The following is an 18,348-nucleotide window of genomic DNA, read 5'->3' on the forward strand; positions in this document are numbered from 1 at the left end:
TGCCAACCTCTGCTCTAGATAGCAACGGATGTAGGTGTGGGCCCTATAGGCCTGTGCTTAGAGACCCAGCTTCTGGAGTCACAGGATGAGGTCAGAATAAGAGCTTTCAAATGCTTAGAAGACCTTTTTTAAAAAAAAATGTCTTCTAAGCCAGTGGTTCTCAAAGCCAGTCCGCCTCTTGTTCTGGGAAAGCCCCTGTTGGGTCAGGCCAGTTTGTTTACCTGCTGCGCCCACAGGTTCAGCCGATCACAGCTCCCACTGGCCGCGGTTCACTGTCCCAGCCAATGGGGGCTGCGGGAAGCAGCGTGGGCCGAGGGATGTGCTGGCTGCCCTTCCCGCAGCCCCCATTGGCCTGGAGCGGCAAACCGCAGCTAGTGGGAACCACGATCGGCCAAATCTGTATAGACAGCAGATAAACTGCTCAGCCTGCCAGGGCCTTTCCTTGAACAAGTGGCGGATCGGCTTTGAGAACCACTGTTCTAAGCACTCATGCTTGGAAAACCACCACCTTGCAAGTATGACCAGAGTGCACCCAATCCAGTTGTGTCTGCCTGAGTCTGCAGAGAGTCTGAATAAGTAACTCTGAGAACTAGCCCCATTCATCCTAGTGCAGAGTTACCTTTAAGCCTCAGTGCTCTGGGAGGCCCTAACATCACCCCCTCAGTGTGTAGGCCTTTCCCAGCCTCTTGGGCAGGTGCACCCTGCCTGCTGGTTAAGTACTGGGTGTCCCCCTTCTGCCAGCTCTGCCTCTGTGTCACCTTTGCTGCTTCCAAGACAAACGACCCTACTGCTGTTCCTGGGGGGGGGAATAGTGGCTCTTTAGGAAGGGAGGAGGGCTCAACTGTCACCACCACTCCAGGCGGGGCTGAGGCCACATGTCCCACATCTTAATGTGCCTAGGGTCCCTGATTTCCTTAATCCAGTCCTTTTTCTGCCTGATTAACAAAGGGCCATGTTCTCCATCTTGCAGCTTGTGAGATCATTTACACTTGTGCAGCATGGGTGTAAATCAGAATGGCAGCCTTTTATGTCCTCTTTGCACAAGTGTAAATGACTACACAGGATGCTGGGCAGGGGAGAATTAGGCTCCAGGTACATTTTCTGCCTCCCAACATGTAAAATGAAGAGCCAGGCACCAAATGAAGAGCCAGGCAGATTATAGGCTCCCTGTATGTTAGTGCATAATCCAAAGATGAACTGCCTTTCCAGGATGCAATACAATGTGCCCTGTCTTCAAGGGTACTTGTGTAGGATCCCCAGAAAGAACATTAACAAATACAATGTGCCCTAAGTATAGCAACACTCCAGTAGCACTTTCTCTGAGGCGCTCATCCATCCTTCTGTGAAGTAACCAAGTACCGTAGATAGCCAGAAAAACTGAAGCACAAAGCAGTCCAGGGGCTTGCTCAACATGACATAGGAAGTCAGTGGCAACAGGGAGTAGAACACAGAAGTCCCAACTTACAATTCCTCCTCCTTTAACCACTAGCCAATTCTTCCACTCAAGAAAATGTGTCATTTTTTGACTTGTGGCTACTAAATTTGAGTGGAAATCATTGCTGGACTTGCCCCTCTGTATATAGAGCTTTTAGTGTTCAAGATGTTAGTACTGGATGATATAATATATACAGACACACCTACAAGGAAAATACACAGTAATATTTAGGATTTATATTGTACTTTTTATCCTGGGATCTCAAAGTGCTTTACAAACATTAATTAAATAAGCCCACAATATCCCTGAAAGGGAAATGTTACCCACCCATTTTTACAGATGAGTAAACAGAGGCACAGAGACGTTAAATCAAATTGCATAAGGTCTCACAGCAAGTCAATATAGAACTGGTAACAGAACCAAGGAGTCCTGACTTCCAATCCATTGCTTTAATTAGGAGACAATGGTTCTTTGTCTTATTTAGCAGGTTCTGCTTACAGCACAAGTAGCACATAGACAGTAGACATTTGAGTTTTATTTTAAATGAATAGTTTTTCTTCTGATTAAATAAACGCATCTGCAGGTAAAATGAGTAATTCAGTCTCATGGCTAGTCTTATAGACTAACAGACGTTTTGCAGCATGAGCTTTCGTGGGTGAATACCCACTTCTTTGGATGCAAGTGGTGGAAATTTCCAGGGGCAGGTTTATATATGCAAGCAAGAAGCAAGCTAGAGATAACGAGGTTAGTTCAATCAGGGAGGATGAGGCCCTGTTCTAGCAGTTGAGTGAAAACCAAGAGAGGAGAAACTGGTTCTGTAGTTGGCAAGCCATTCACAGTCTTTCTTTAATCCTGAGCTGATGGTGTCAAATTTGCAGATGAACTGGAGCTCAGCAGTTTCTCTTTGAAGTCTGGTCCTGAAGTTTTTTTGCTGCAGGATGGCCACCTTAAGATCTACTATTGTGTGGCCAGGGAGGTTGAAGTGTTCTCATACAGGTTTTTGTATATTGCCATTCCTAATATCTGATTTGTGTCCATTTATCCTTTTCCTTAGAGACTGTCCAGTTTGGCCGATGTACATAGCAGAGGGGCATTGCTGGCATATGATGGCATATATTACATTGGTGGACGTGCAGGTGAATGAACCGGTGATGGTGTGGCTGATCTGGTTAGGTCCTGTGATGGTGTCGCTGGTGTAGATATGTGGGCAGAGTTGGCATCGAGGTTTGTTGCATGGATTGGTTCCTGAGCTAGAGTTACTATGGTGCGGTGTGCCTCCTATACAGCAAACAGGAAAACATCAAAAAAGAGCTCTCCAACCTGGAGACTCATTAATAACCAAACTTCCATACAAACGGACTTCACTAAAATAAGACAGGAGATCTACATCACTCACTTCACCTCTCTACAAAGGAAAAAGGTCTGTAAGCTGTCTAAACTCCTACCTGCCACATGGGGCCACAACCGTGGTATCCCTAACCCACCCAGCAACATCGTCAATCTATCCAACCACACACTCAGCCCAGAAGAAACGTCTGTCCTATCTCGGGGACTCTCTTTCTGCCCTGCCACCCCCACCAACATGATACAGTTCTGCGGCGATCTCGAAGCATACTTTCGCCGTCTCCGACTCAAAGAATACTTTAAGGACAACACTGAACAGCGCACTGATACACAGTTACCCTCCCACCAACAGCACAAAAAGAAGAACTCCACATGGACTCCTCCTGAGGGTCGAAATGACAGTCTGGACCTATACATTGAATGCTTCCGCCGACGTGCACAGGCAGAAATTGTGGAAAAACAACATCGCTTGCCTCATAACCTAAGTCGTGCAGAACGCAATGCCATCCACAGCCTCAGAAACCATCCTGACATTATAATCAAAGAGGCTGATAAAGGAGGTGCTGTTGTCATCATGAACAGGTCTGACTACCAAAAGGAGGCCGCCAGACAACTCTCCAACACCAAATTCTACAGGCCACTTCCCTCAGATCCCACTGAGGAATACACTAAGAAACTGAACCATCTACTCAGGACACTCCCTACACTAACACCAGAACAAATCAACATACCCTTAGAGCCCCGACCAGGGCTATTCTATCTACTGCCCAAAATCCACAAACCTGGAAATCCTGGACGCCCCATCATCTCGGGCATTGGAACTCTCACTGAAGGACTGTCTGGATATGTGGACTCTCTACTCAGACCCTATGCCACCAGCACTCCCAGCTATCTCCATGACACCACTGATTTCCTGAGGAAACTACAATGCATTGGTGACCTTCCAGAAAACACCATCCTGGCCACCATGGATGTAGAGGCTCTCTACACCAACATCCCACACGCTGATGGAATACAAGCTGTCAGGAACAGTATCCCTGATGATGCCACAGCACAACTGGTTGCTGAGCTCTGTACCTTTATCCTCAGACACAACTATTTCAAATTTGATGACAATATATATCTCCAGATCAGTGGCACCGCTATGGGCACCCGCATGGCCCCACAATATGCCAATATTTTTATGGCTGACCTGGAACAACGCTTCCTCAGCTCCCGTCCACTCACGCCCCTTCTCTACCTACGCTACATTGATGACATCTTCATCATCTGGACCCATGGGAAGGAGACTCCGGAAAAATTCCACCACGATTTCAACAGCTTCCACCCCACCATCAACCTCAGCCTGGACCAATCTACACGGGAGGTCCACTTCCTAGACACTATGGTGCAAATAATTGATGGTCACAATAACACCACCCTATACCGAAAACCTACCGACCGCTATGCCTACCTTCATGCCTCCAGCTTCCATCCCGGGCACACCACAAGATCCATTGTCTACAGCCAAGCACTGAGGTACAACCGCATCTGCTCTAACCCCACAGACAGAGACCAACACCTACAAAATCTCCACCAAGCATTCTCAAAACTACAGTACCCGCACGAGGAAATAAGGAGACAGATCAACAGAGCCAGACGTGTACCCAGAAGCCTCCTACTGCAAGACAAACCCAAGAAAGAAACCAACAGGACTCCACTGGCCATCACATACAGTCCCCAGCTAAAACCCCTCCAGCGCATCATCAGGGATCTACAACCCATCCTGGACAATGATCCCACACTTTCACAGGCCTTAGGTGGCAGGCCAGTCCTCGCCCACAGACAACCTGCCAACCTGAAGCATATTCTCCCCAGTAACTCCACACCGCACCATAGTAACTCTAGCTCGGGAACCAATCCATGCAACAAACCTCGATGCCAACTCTGCCCACATATCTACACCAGCGACACCATCACAGGACCTAACCAGATCAGCCACACCATCACCGGTTCATTCACCTGCACGTCCACCAATGTAATATATGCCATCATATGCCAGCAATGCCCTTCTGCTATGTACATCGGCCAAACTGGACAGTCTCTAAGGAAAAGGATAAATGGACACAAATCAGATATTAGGAATGGCAATATACAAAAACCTGTAGGAGAACACTTCAACCTCCCTGGCCACACAATAGCAGATCTTAAGGTGGCCATCCTGCAGCAAAAAAACTTCAGGACCAGACTTCAAAGAGAAACTGCTGAGCTCCAGTTCATCTGCAAATTTGACACCATCAGCTCAGGATTAAACAAAGACTGTGAGTGGCTTGCCAACTACAGAACCAGTTTCTCCTCTCTTGGTTTCACTCAACTGCTAGAACAGGGCCTCATCCTCCCTGATTGAACTAACCTCGTTATCTCTAGCTTGCTTCTTGCTTGCATATATAAACCTGCCCCTGGAAATTTCCACCACTTGCATCCGAAGAAGTGGGTATTCACCCACGAAAGCTCATGCTGCAAAACGTCTGTTAGTCTATAAGGTGCCACAGGATTCTTTGTTGCTTTCATTTAAGTGATTCATCTATATATGAAACTCTTAACTACTATTCAGCCACTGAGAAAATCAAAAGTCAACACTGCATTTAGAACCCAAACAGATGTCGGATGGAAAAAATTGTAACAGCTCTTAATTAATTTTGATATTCAGAGTTAATTTGAGAAGCGTTTTCCTACACTAATGTGGCACTAAATAACCACAGCATCAATTAATAGTAATTTTGAGAAATAAGTGTTGGTATAAACACTCTAGACAATCACTCTCAGCTGGATCTTCACATTCATCTCAACTATCCTTTCCTAAGGGATTGAATCTCACTCCAAGCTCTATCTCCTTTGAAAATATCAGCTGTGTAATGGGTTTATTTGATAAATACACAGCACACTCATCACTGTAGTAAGTAACCAACGTTACCCATATTATGAGAAAGCAAATTTATTCCAGGCTTCCAGATAAGGACTAGATATTGCAGTCAGTGCCCAACTAACTTTGATTCTAGCTACAATTTAGAATGAAAATTTCTCAAAAGTGAGAAAAAAAACTTCTGTCTTAAATAGTGTAGCACATTCTGGATTTGCCAGTTTGGGAATCCCTCTGGACAGCTCTGCTGGCTGGTACTTTGGCAGAGGAAAAGGGGAAATTTTTAGCTTCCCCATTGATCACAGCATAAAAACTAAAGTTTTCCATGCTGTTAGTGGTTTATTCAGAGTGAGTCTTCTTCCATGGGCACTCTTGCCACCCCCCATCTATCAGCCGCATACTGTCTAAACAGACACCCATTAGCAAGATGACACTATGGTCCATGGACACCTGGGTTCTTCTTTGAGTGGTGTCCCTGTGGGTGCTCCACTCTAGGTGTTGGTGCATCTCTGTGCCAGAGATTGGAGATTTCTCGCAACAGTAGTCAGGGGAAGGGCATATACAGGAATCGTCTCATGCAGCTGTTGGCACCTCCTGTAGTGCATGCTCCCCCGGCCGTCCCCTCAGTTCCTTCTCAACCGTCCTCAGCTGCAGACGAAGCTCCACAGCAGTGCTCTCTTTGGGTATGTCTACACTATGGGATTATTCCAATTTTACAGAAACCAGTTTTTTAAAAAACAGATTGTATAAGTCGAGTGCACGCGGCCACGCTAAGCACATTAATTCGGTGGTGTGCGTCCATGTACCGAGGCTAGCATTGATTTCTGGAGCGTTGCACTGTGGGTAGCTATCTCGTAGCTATCCCATAGTTCCCGCAGTCTCCCCCGCCCACTGGAATTCTGGGTTGAGATCTCAATGCATGATAGGGCAAAAACAGAGTCGCGGATGATTCTGGGTAAATGTCGTCACTCAATCCTTCCTCCGTGAAAGCAACGGCAGACAATCATTTCGCACCCTTTTTCCCTGGATTGCCCTGGAAAACGCCATAGCATGGCAACCATGGAGCCTGTTTTGCCCTTTGTCACTGTCACCGTATGTGTACTGGATGCTGCTGACAGACGCAGTACTGCAGTGCTACACAGCAGCATTCATTTGCCATTGCAAGGTAGCAGAGACGATTACCATCCCTATTGCACCGTCTGCCATTGTAAATTGGCGATGAGATGATGGTTATCAGTCATTTTGCACCGTTTTCATTTGGAAATTGGTGATGACGGTAATCAATCCTTTTGTACCATCTGCTGCTGTCATGGGTGCTCCTGGCTGGCCTTGCTGAGGTCGGCCAGGGGCGCATGGACAAAAATGGGAATGACTCCCTGGGTCATTCCCTTCTTTATGTTTTGTCCAAAACTAGATTCAGTCCTGCCTAGAATATGGGGCAAGTGTACTAGAGAACCAGAGAGCACAGCCACTCTGTGTCAGAGCCGCAGAGATCCCGCAGAAATGATGAGCTGCATGCCATTCTAGGGGGTGCCACTGCAACAACCCCACCCGTTGCTTCCCTCCTCCCCCAATCCTCCTGGGCTACCGTGGCAAAGTAATAAAGAATGCAGGAATAAGAAACACTGAGGAGTTTTTAGTAAGATAAAATGAGGGGGAGGCAGCCTCCCGCTGCTGTGATAGTCCAGGCAGTACAGAATCTTCTTTAGACATGAAAGAGGGAGGGGGATGATGGAGCTCAGCCTCCAGCTGCTATGATGAGGACAGTTACCAAGCCTTCTGTACCGTCTGCTGGGAATGACCAGGAGTCATTCCCATTTTTACCCAGGCACCCCCGGCCGACCTCACCGAGGCCAGCCAGGAGCACTCACGGGCTGATGATGATGATGATGATGGATACCAGTCATTTTGCACTGTCTGCCACCGGGAAGGGGATGCTGGTGTTCAGCGCTGCAGCACCCCATCTACCAGCAGCATGCAGTAGACATAGGGTGACATTGAAAAAAGGTGAGAAATGATTTTTTTCCCTTTTCTTTCAGAGGGGCGGAAGGGTGTAAATTGACGACATACACCCTGAAACACCCAGGAAAATGTTTTTGACCCTTCAGGCATTGGTAGCTCAGCCAAGAATGCAAATGCTTTTCGAGACTGAGGGGACTGTGGGATAGCTGGAGTCCTCAGTACCCCCTCCTTCCCTCCATGAGCGTCGATTTGATTCTTCGGCTTTCTGTTACGCTTCTCACGCAGCACTGTGCTGAGTCCTTGCTGTGGCCTCTGTCTGTCATAGCCTGGAGATTTTTTCAAATGCTTTGTCATTTCGTCTTCTGTAATGGAGCTCTGATAGAACAGATTTGTCTCCCCATACAGCGATCAGATCCAGTATCTCCTGTACGGTCCACGCTGGAGCTCTTTTTGGATTTGGGACTGCATCGCCACCCGTGCTGATCAGAGCTCCACGCTGGGCAAACAGGAAATGAAATTCAAAAGTTCACAGGGCTTTTCCTGTCTACCTGGCCAGTTCATCCGAGTTCAGATTGCTTTCCAGAGCGGTCAGAATGGTTCACTGTGGGATACCGCCCGGAGGCCAATATCGTCGAATTGCGGCCACACTAACCCTAATCCGACATGGCAATACCAATTTCAGCGCTACTCCCCTCGTCGGGGAGGAGTACAGAAATCGGTTTAAAGAGCCCTTTATATCAATATAAAGGGCTTCGTTGTGTGGACAGGTGCAGGGTTAAAATCGGTTTAACGCTGCTAAATTCGGTTTAAACGCGTAGGGTAGACCAGGCCTCTGATACTTCCGGGGGGAGGGGGGAATTTACAAGTTACATAGGAACAACTTTTTAGACTATACTTACATTGTTTTGTTAGTTCCTCTTAGAGGTTTTTCTTAAATAAATAAAATAAATAAAAGGAAAAGAAGAAAGAAGACTACTTTTTCTCTCCCTAACTCCCTGTTTGGGAACAGTTTCTACAGTTTACCATTACAATCAACTCCCATCCTTATCTCTCGACAGGGCTGGCTCCAGGCACCAGCAAACCAAGCAGGTGCTTGGGGTGGCCAATGGAAAGGGGGGCGGCATGTCCGGGTCTTCAGTGGCAATTTGGCGGTGGGTCCCTCAGTCCCTCTCCTACTCTTTGAGCTGCTGCCAAACTGCCACCAAAGAGGAAGAGAAGGAGTGAAGAACCCGCCACCGAATTGCCACAGAAGAATGAAGCGGCCCGATTGAGCTGCCACCGAAGTGCTGCCGATTTGCTCCCCCCTGCCTTCTTCCCCCACTTTGCTGCTTGGGGTGACAAAAAAGCTGGAGCCGGCCCTGTCTCTCGAGAGGCGGGAGAGGCTTAATTGCAATCATACTGGGCTCAACAGGATTTGAAAAGCGTGACTCCCACCGTGAACTGATGCTGGTTTCTGACAGCCACACATCCTGCATTTGCTGTCTGGGAGAAGCTCATATCTCCCAGAAATGCATACATTGCACCAACTTAACAACACGGGCAAGACACAACAGGGATCTCTGCTTGAAAATGCTTCTGCTGGAGAAATCCCTCCAACCTCCTCAAGAGACTTCCTCCAGGAAGTCTCATAAACCGAGATCCCTGAGCTCTGATAAGGCTCCGACTTCCAAAACTGTCAGGAAGCGAGCCTCGATCTCTCCAGCAAGGGTCTCTCAGAAAGAGAGCTTCCCCAGCAAGGTCTTTACCCTCAATGCTCCACTCATCCAGAGTGAGCACTTACAAGGCACTGGGCTCCTCCTGCACTGTCCCTCAGCAGACCCCTGCTGAGCCCCAACGCTCCTCCACGGCACCGATTACCCCAGTGCAGAGCACAGCACAGGCAGTGGCACCGTGATCAATGCTGCCACCACCAGCACCGACCCAAGACTTGCTGCTGCCTAGCAAGCCAAATCCAGCACCAGTCAGTGCTCCAACGGTCAACCGCAACCCCAAGGTGGGACCAGCGCAACTCCTGCATCCTGCTGACATAGCAGTTTCTTTGGCACCACAGTCACCACTGCTCAGCACCGAACACTCCCCGAGCAACATAGCATGGTACCATCCTTCATCTACCACCCTACAACTGCTTCTCCTCTCAGTGTTCATCCCCATCACAAATGAGACCTACATAGAATGCTGTGAAGCCTAAGCCACATCCCTGCGAGCATTCACAGCCCTGGCCTTACCCATTACCACCTTACCCCATGCAATGGCCACAATGGGGTCCTAGGCACACATACCAGAATCTCTATTCTGTTGCTGGGGAAGGGGGAACAAGAGGTTCCAGAGCACACCCATCATCACCACACAGAGAAACCTCTGACTCCCCTGAGACAGAGATAGAAGAGGAAGAGATACTATCTCAGGCAGACCTGGATGATTCACCACCTGCCCCACACATCTTCTGCGCCAGATGAAGTGGTGACGCCATCTACCCCTTCGTTTAATCATCAACCACCACGATACTTCACTCAGAACAGACCCAAAACAATGGGCCCAGAGACGACGAGCTCCACAAAACCAGGCCTCATCCACCCATTCAGCTACATCTAAGCCACAATTTTGAAGTCTTGGTCGAGGGTATGCACGACCTCCTCACACCTCTAGCACCAACAGATACCCCATCCCACAATTTTGGTCACCCCCTATGCCCATTTTACCATGCCTGGGCTCCAATAACCACAGATCAATGGGTTTTGGAGATCATACAATCTGGCTACACCATTCCTTTCACAGCTATCCCCCTCCCCCGTCCCTCCTCAGGGACCCCTCTCACGAGCACCTACTGCAACAGGAAATAGACCACTTCCTACTTCTGGGTGCTGTAGAACCAGTACCACATCAATACCAAGGGAGGGGTTTTTACTCCCAATATTTCCTGACAGAGAATGGGATGGAGACCAATCTCCAAAAACTCAACAGGTTCATATGCAACCACGGGTTCAAAATGGTCACTCTGACCACAATAATCCCAGCTCTAGATGGAGAGGGACTGGTTTGCAGCCCTCGACTTCCAAGATGCATACTTCCATATTACAATGCATCCTGCCCACAGATGGTTCCTGAGGTTTACAGTAGGACCCAACCACTACCAATACAGGGTCCTTCCCTTCGACTGTCCACTACTCCCCGTGTATTCTCAAAAACGCTCATGGTAGTAGCAGCACATTTACGATGCAAAGGAGTGGTAATCTTCTTACGATTGCCTTCTCAAGAGTGCCTACCAACAAGAAATAGCAGGCATGCTGACGACCACAATAGACCTGTTTCACCAGCTAGGTCTACAGATAACAAAAAGAAATCCACCCTGGAATCAACCCAGCGATTGGAGTTTCAGAGCTGACCTAGACTCCATACAAGCCAAGGCAATATTGCCAAAGCACAGATTCACTACATTGACCAATCTTATTTCCATGGTGACCATCAGCCCGCAAACTTCAGTGAGGACGTGTCCCAGAATCTGAAGGCATATGGCAGCTATGACTTTCGTAGTAGAGTATGCCAGACTCCATATGCACTGTCTGCAGCACTGGTTGAGCATAGTCTATGCACTCAGCAAACACTCTCTCAACAGACGTGTGACACTACCACCAAGGATTATCCTCTCCCTACAATGGCAGACACAGCCAGGGAATGTATGCTCCAGGATTCCCTTTCAACAAGACACGCCCCCCCAAATCAGTGATTATTACAACAGATGCCACCCTGATAGGTTGGGGCACCCACTTGGGTCAACACAATGTACAAGGCAAGTGGTCTGCGACAGAAACCCGACTACGTATCAATCTCCTGGAACTCTGCGTGGTACACAATGCATGCCAATACTTCCTCCCACTCATACGAGAAACCTCAATCTCTATTCTCACTGAAAACGTGGCGTGCATGTTTTACATCAATCACCACGGAGGAGCCAGGTATCACTCGCTATGCGTAGAAGCCATGAATGTATGGAACTTCTGCATACGCAACAATGTAAACATCACAGCACCATACCTACCAGGGTGCCAAAACACTACAGCCGACAACCTCAGCAGGCACTTCTCACAGGAACATGAGTAGGAAATCCATGACAGTGTTCTTGACAGAATATTCCCAAAATGGGGTCACCCAGTAATCGACTTTTTCACCTCAGCGACAAATCACGAACGTCCACTATTTTGCTTCAGGGCAGGCCTGGCACCGGGATCATTAGGGGAGGCCTCCCTCATCCCGTGGAACACGTCACTCATGTACACCTTCCTGCTACTACCTCTGATCCCACGGGTCATCCGCAAGATACAACTCGACAGAGCATACATCATTCTCACTGTCCCCACATGGCCCAGACAGACTTGGTTTCTGTACCTCTCACATCTAGCAGTCTGTGCCCCACAACCACTGCCTTTCTGGACCGACCTCCTGTCCCAGAACAAGGGCCTGACGCTCCATCGAGACCCAGCGAAACTCCATCTCAAAGCGTGGCTCCTCTCTGGTTCCAACATGGGGAACTGAACTGTTCGGAGAAAGTAAAACAGGTATTAATAAATAGCCTTCGCCTCACCAATAGAAATACTTACCGCCGCAAGTGGAGAGGATTCTCCCTTTGGTGTCAGCAAAAACAGCTGGACACAACCAAGGTGCCTCTATCTATGATCCTAGAATACCTACTAGAACTGAAGGAAACAGGGTTAGCCATAAGCTCTATTAAAGTACACCTCACTGCCATCATGGCCCTCCACAAACAGATAGAAGGGGCTTCAGTATTCGCTCACTCGATTACATTGCACTTTCTAGTAGGTATACAGAACATGTACCCAGAAGGACGCCAACCTGCACCACCATGGGATCTCAATCTTCTGCTCAAGTGTCTCACAAGACCACCCTTCAAACCTCTAGCAACCTGCTCTCTCCTTCATATGTCAATGAAGGTCACATTCCTAGTGGCAATCACATCTGCCAGATGTGTCAGCGAAATAGGAGCATTGATGGCTGAACTACTGTACACTGTATTTGCCAAACACAAAATCATGTTATGTCCTCACCCAAAATTCTTGCCCCAAGTGGCTACAAATTGTCATATTAACCAAACCATACACTTACCTGCCTTCTATCCCAAGCCACATAACTCTCGAGAAGCAACATTGCACAGGCTAGATGTCAGACTGGCTGAAGCCTTCTACTTGAACAGAACTAAACCATTTCTCAAGTCACAAAGACTATTTGGATCTACAGCAGAGTGCTGCAAGGGCTCTACAATATTGATCCAGAGACTCTCCAAATGGGTCTACACCTGAATTCAAACTTGCTACTACCTGCATCACAAAGAACCCCCCCTAGGCATCAGGTCCCACTCAACACGAGCCATGGCAACATCGATTGCATTCTTGAACAATTTCCCCTTAATAGATATGTGTAGAGCTGCAACCTGGACATCGGAGCACGCTTTTGCAAAGCATTATGCTATCACCCAAGACCTTGTCTCAGACTCTATCGTTGGCCTTACAGTGCTCTCATCACACATTTATACATAACTCCAAACTCCTACCACCACTGGTGGGGTACTGCTCTACAAAGCACCTAGAGTGGAGCACCCAGAGGGACACAAGAAGAAGTAGGTACTCACCTTGTGCAGTAACGATGATTCTTCGAGATGCGTGTCCCTGTGGGTGCTCCACTACCCACCCTCCTCCCCTCTACTTCAGCGTTCACACAGCCGAGCTCTGCAGTAGAGAAGAAACAGAGGGGATGGTCGGGTGAGCACGCACTACAGGAGGTGCCAACGGCTGCATGAGATGACTCCTGTGCACGCCCTTCCCCTGACCTAGTACTGCTGTGAGAAATCTCCGATCTCCGGCACAGGAATGCACCGACACCTAGAGTGGAGCAACCACAGGGACACACATCTCTAAGAACCATCGTTACTGCACAAGGTGAGTAACTTGTTTTTCTGCTTCTGGCTCCGCTATTGACTCACCATGTAACCTTGGTGAATTCCACTTGACTGCTCTGAGCCTCAGTTCCCCAATCACTATAACATAGAGGAGATGTTTACCTATCTCTTTAAAGGGTTAGGCCAGTGCAAAGTATTTTATTGTTTATTGACATATTTTGGAAGACATTTTAAGACACCAGGAGCATAAAGATGTCATATAGAACTGTGTACCTTTAAAAACACTCCAACAACCCCCTGTTAGGCTATAGATATTTAGACCTATCTGCAAAGGCCTATACTTTAAGAATTTAGGTGTATTTTTATTACTTAGCTAGTTATAGATGTATAAAAGAAAGAATCAAAAAATACTGTCTGTTTGTGTAATGGCCTTTTTTTTACTGTGACAGTTTGAGGCCTGGTTCTTCAGCTAAGCAGCCATAAACTGGGAAATGTGTGGTCAGTGTCTTACATTTCAAACTAGTTATATTAAAATAAGGCAATCAGGGGCTGTTAGGAAGGTGATTTAATTTATCAGCTCCAGAGAAAGGGAAGAGCCTAAAACATGTAAAAGGAAATTCAGTTTGATAGTTTTCTGACCGGTAAGATCTCACTTATCAATAGACAGCTGGAGAACCCTTATGTCTGTATAGATGTAGTTGTAAAACCCTTATGTCTGTATAGATGCAGTTGTGAAATTCCCACTTCTGTATTGTTTTGTATGTTTATTTGCATGGTCTCTGTCTGGTTCTGTAATTGTTTCTGTCTGCTGTATAATTAATTTTGCTTGGTGGTGGGATATAATTGGTTAGCTAATCATGTTACGTTAGGATTGGTTAGGTAAATTTTAGTAGAATGATTGCTTAAGGTATAGCTGAGAATTACTAGATAAATTAGGGGCAAACAGGAAGTAAATTGGGATTTGAAAATAAGGAAAAAGGAACTTGGATTTAAGCTTGCTGGAAGTTTACCCCAATAAACATTGAATTGTTTGCACCTTTGGACTTTAGGTATTGTTGCTCTCTGTTCATGCGAAAAGGACCAGGGAAATGTGAGTGAAGGAATAAGCTCTCTAAACCCTCCTCCCCCAAATCAAAACCCGCCGAAAGCAAGACTGCACACATAATTGTCCCATTATGGGAAAGGATAAGAGAGAAAGAATGCGCCACTTGTGACAGCTGTTGGTCATGTCACTTAACTGACTAGTGGAAGGTGCTGATACACTATGGTGAGGAGGGCAGCATAAGAACCTATGTAGAGCAGACTAATGGAATCTAATCATTTCCCTTTTTCTCAGTTTCCATACTGCATTCATAATGTTATTTTGCTCCTCTGTATTGCCCTTCATCCAAGGATCTCTAAAAACACTAACCATTAATTAATGGAGCAGCACAACATCCCTGTGATGTATACGGAGAACGTAATCAGTGGCCCTCAGAGTAATACACATGAATATTAATTTCAGAGAGAATCAGTGCAGTAATTGATGCAAACTCACAGACTTTAATATTCATAATTTGACTTCATTTGTCACAGTAGTCATATAATCCATGAATTCTCAAGGGGATTTTGAGCCTGACAGGACTTTTCACTGTCCAGCTCTAGCAGTGATGAAGAGTGTCTTTCCAGCATGGGACGTATTGGGAAGGATGACGAATCAGCACAAGAAACTAGTGGGAAGAAAAAAAATCTTAAAAGAAAGATGATCTTGTGGTTAAGAGCAGGGGCGGCTCTAGGGATTTTGCCGCCCCAAGCATGGCAGGCAGGCTGCCTCTGGCGGTTTGCCTGCCACCTTTGCGGCGCCGGCAGAGCGCCCCCCGCGGCTTGCCACCCCAAGCACGCGCTTGGCATGCTGGGGCCTGGAGCCGCCCCTGGTGAAGAGAGGAGGCTGGGACTTAGGACGCCTGGGTTCAGTTTCTAGGTCTGACACAGACTTAAATGCTCTGCTTCAGTTCCTTATCTATAAAATGGGGATAATATGTTCTTATTTTGTCTTATCTGCTTTCTAAGTGCACAGGCAATCTCTCCCCCTAGGAGCATGCACAGCCCCTAGCACTGCACAGCCCTAATCTCATTTGAGTCCTTTAGGCACAATTGTTTAAAAAAAAAATCATGTGATTTAGCCACAGTTTTGGGCAACATTTTCCCCAACAAACTCACTGCTCCCCTCATGCTGTTGACCCAAAGTAAATACTGAGATATTGTCTGCAAACAAACCAGCTGTAGTAGAATGTATGATCGGTTTGCTTCCAGTAGGCAAACAGAAGGACTCCCTGTTTGTTTTGTTTAAGATATCACTACTGGATACACCTAGTCTCTCTACCTTTGTGCTTCAGTGACCATATTTTCTTAAACTTGACCTAATTTCAGTTGCAAAGCGGTGATAAAAAATTGCACATGTTATTTTCCACACCAATCAACACAATATGGAAGGCAGGAGCATATCCCTTTGACAAAACAGCTGGCTTACCCTGGTATTGAGGGACCAACCTAGCTAGGGACCAACCTGCTGCATGCGGGTGCATTGCTGGATGTGCAGAGGCCCCACTCACTTCACTGACGTGCCTCACAGACACACACCCCTGCCCACCACCAAAAGTTGCAGCCTCAGGGCCATAGCCACGACACAGTGGCTGAAATGACATCAGCCCGAACATGGGAACACGCTGATTCTTCTGGCAAGTGATCGGAAATGACATTGTGAATCGATGTTTGTTGAGACTGTTGACATTGTCAAAATATTTTGACAACAGGAGTTTAAAAACCCAAAGTCTCTTGTGGCTGTCGGCTACGTTCTTCTGGGTTTGTGAGATTAGGATTTCATCAGTGCCGAGTTGCTTCCAGCATCGATAAGAGGTCATGGTGGCAGGGGATGCTCAAGCTGCACAGAGTTTGCTATGCATAATAATCAGTTAATTTTCATAATACTCTAGCAAGGCCTAATTCATTGCCTGGGATTTCACCAGACTGGTGGACTATCATTTGAGCTCCTGCTGTGTCAGGGTTTCTAAAGGTGGGCAGCCACTAACCGAAGTGCTGCTGCAGCTGTGTACTCACTCTCCAAGGCAGAGCTGGCTAAACTGCAGCCTTGGTAAACGCAGTCCATTAGACTGCGCCGAGGGGTCTGGGAGTGGGAAGAAGTTCTTTGGCAGGATGATGTTCCTGCTGCAGCGTCACAGTTTAACATTGAAATCACTGTTGCAAGGGACCTAAAAGGCAGTATGAAGGAGTTCTTTAAATACATTAGGAGGAAGAGGGGAAAAGGCTGTAGCAGAGATTTCTTTCTAGAGGAAGAGGGGAAGCCACACACACACACACACACACACACACACACAGTCTCAAAACCATGGGCCAAGACAAAGGGCCTGACTGTTGCATCCTTACTCAAGGTTGTGGGCACCTGCTCACTTGAGCAATCCCATCAACATCCTCAATACTCCCCGCATGGGTGAAGTACTCGCACCAGGAGTAAAGGTTTTACAAGTGGAAGAATGCATCACCCTGTGTTTAACAAATGTTAATACAAAGCCCAGGAAAGCATACGGATGAGGGGTAACAATAACCACTGTAATGAGTAGGTGCTAGACCTTAACAGAGATGTTCACCATGGTATATCAGGTCAGGTGCCTGAGGCCAGAAAATGAAGTTCTATCTGTGATAGTATTGCCAACTCCAAGTGTAAAAATCATGAGATGGGCTTAAATAATCATGGGATTTAAAAAATAATAATGTATCTGAGGTTCATTTTATTTCCCTTCTGGAATGTTTGGGGTTCACATTTTTTCCTACAGCCATGAGGGCTAGAAACCTAGGGCTAGTGCCACAGAGGGATTTAGGTGCCTGACTGCCATTTTAGGTGCCTAAACCCAAGATTCAGGCACTACTGGCATTCACAAAACCCCTACTCAGATGCCTACAGGGGAAGCTGGCAGCTAAGCTTGCTCAGTGCCTAAATGTTTGCACTATGAGGTGCCTAGGCACCTCTGGTTAAGTCTACACTGCACAACAAGAACAAAGAACTTGCGGCAGCAGGTATCAGAGCCCTGGTCAACTCACTTGGGCTCACAGTAGAGGGATAAAATGTATAGGCTCCAGCCCAACCAGGAACATGAGTTCTGAGACACTCTCCCCTTGCCTGGTTTCAGAGCCTAGACTGCAGCCTAAGAAGGAACGTCAACTATGCTAGAATGTCTATACTGCTAGACTCAGACAACTGGTAGGTAATGTCTCATGGGAAGAGAATCTAAGTAGAAAAGGAGCTCAGGACAGCTGACGATGTCTCAAGGAAACAACATTTAAGGCACAACTGCTAACTATCCTGACGTAAAGGAAAAAGAGAGCCATGTTGGCCTCTTACTATCAGGAGCTCTTTAATGACCTGAAAATCAAAAAGGAATCTTACAAAAAGTGGACACATCGATTAATTGCTAAGGAAGAATACAAAAGAATAATGCAAGTGTGTAGGAACAAAATCAGAAAGGCTAAGGCACAAAATGAGTTACACCTAGCAAGGGACCTAAAAGGCAGTATGAAGGAGTTCTTTAAATACTTTAGGAGGAAGAGGGGGAAAAAAATGAAGGAAAGTGTAGGTCCTCTACTTAGCAGGGAAGGTGAGCTAATAACTGGTGACATGGAGAAAGCTGAGGTGTTTAATGCCTATTTTGCTTCAGTCTTCACTTAAAAAAAAGGGGCGGGGGAGGAACCAATGATGACCAGATACTCAATATAATTAATATTAACAACAAGAAGGAAGGAACACAA

General features: G+C 46.9%; 1 protein-coding gene across 28 annotated transcripts in view; it reads right to left on the reverse strand.

The window, feature by feature from the left end:
• RNF152 (ring finger protein 152) overlaps positions 1-18,348 on the reverse strand; it is a 239,504-nt gene that overhangs the window by 37,825 nt on the left and 183,331 nt on the right. For 7 of the 28 annotated variants that reach the window (XR_005593489.1, XR_005593488.1, XM_039522041.1 and 4 more), the window contains one exon: positions 12,075-12,171. The exons of 9 other annotated variants lie outside the window; for them this stretch is intronic. Coding sequence is in view for 10 of the 19 variants with exons in the window: in XM_039522041.1 (XP_039377975.1) it covers positions 12,075-12,171 (97 nt within the window). In the remaining 9 variants the exon portion in view is untranslated. Of the gene's footprint in view, positions 1-12,023; positions 12,172-13,281; positions 13,379-15,124; positions 15,258-18,348 lie in introns of those variants that run through there. 12 more of the 28 variants (XR_005593472.1, XM_039522034.1, XM_039522035.1 and 9 more) reach the window with 4 other exon arrangements.

Source organism: Mauremys reevesii, linkage group 2 (genome assembly GCF_016161935.1).
Source record: "Mauremys reevesii isolate NIE-2019 linkage group 2, ASM1616193v1, whole genome shotgun sequence".
Lineage (NCBI taxonomy): Eukaryota > Metazoa > Chordata > Testudines > Geoemydidae > Mauremys > Mauremys reevesii.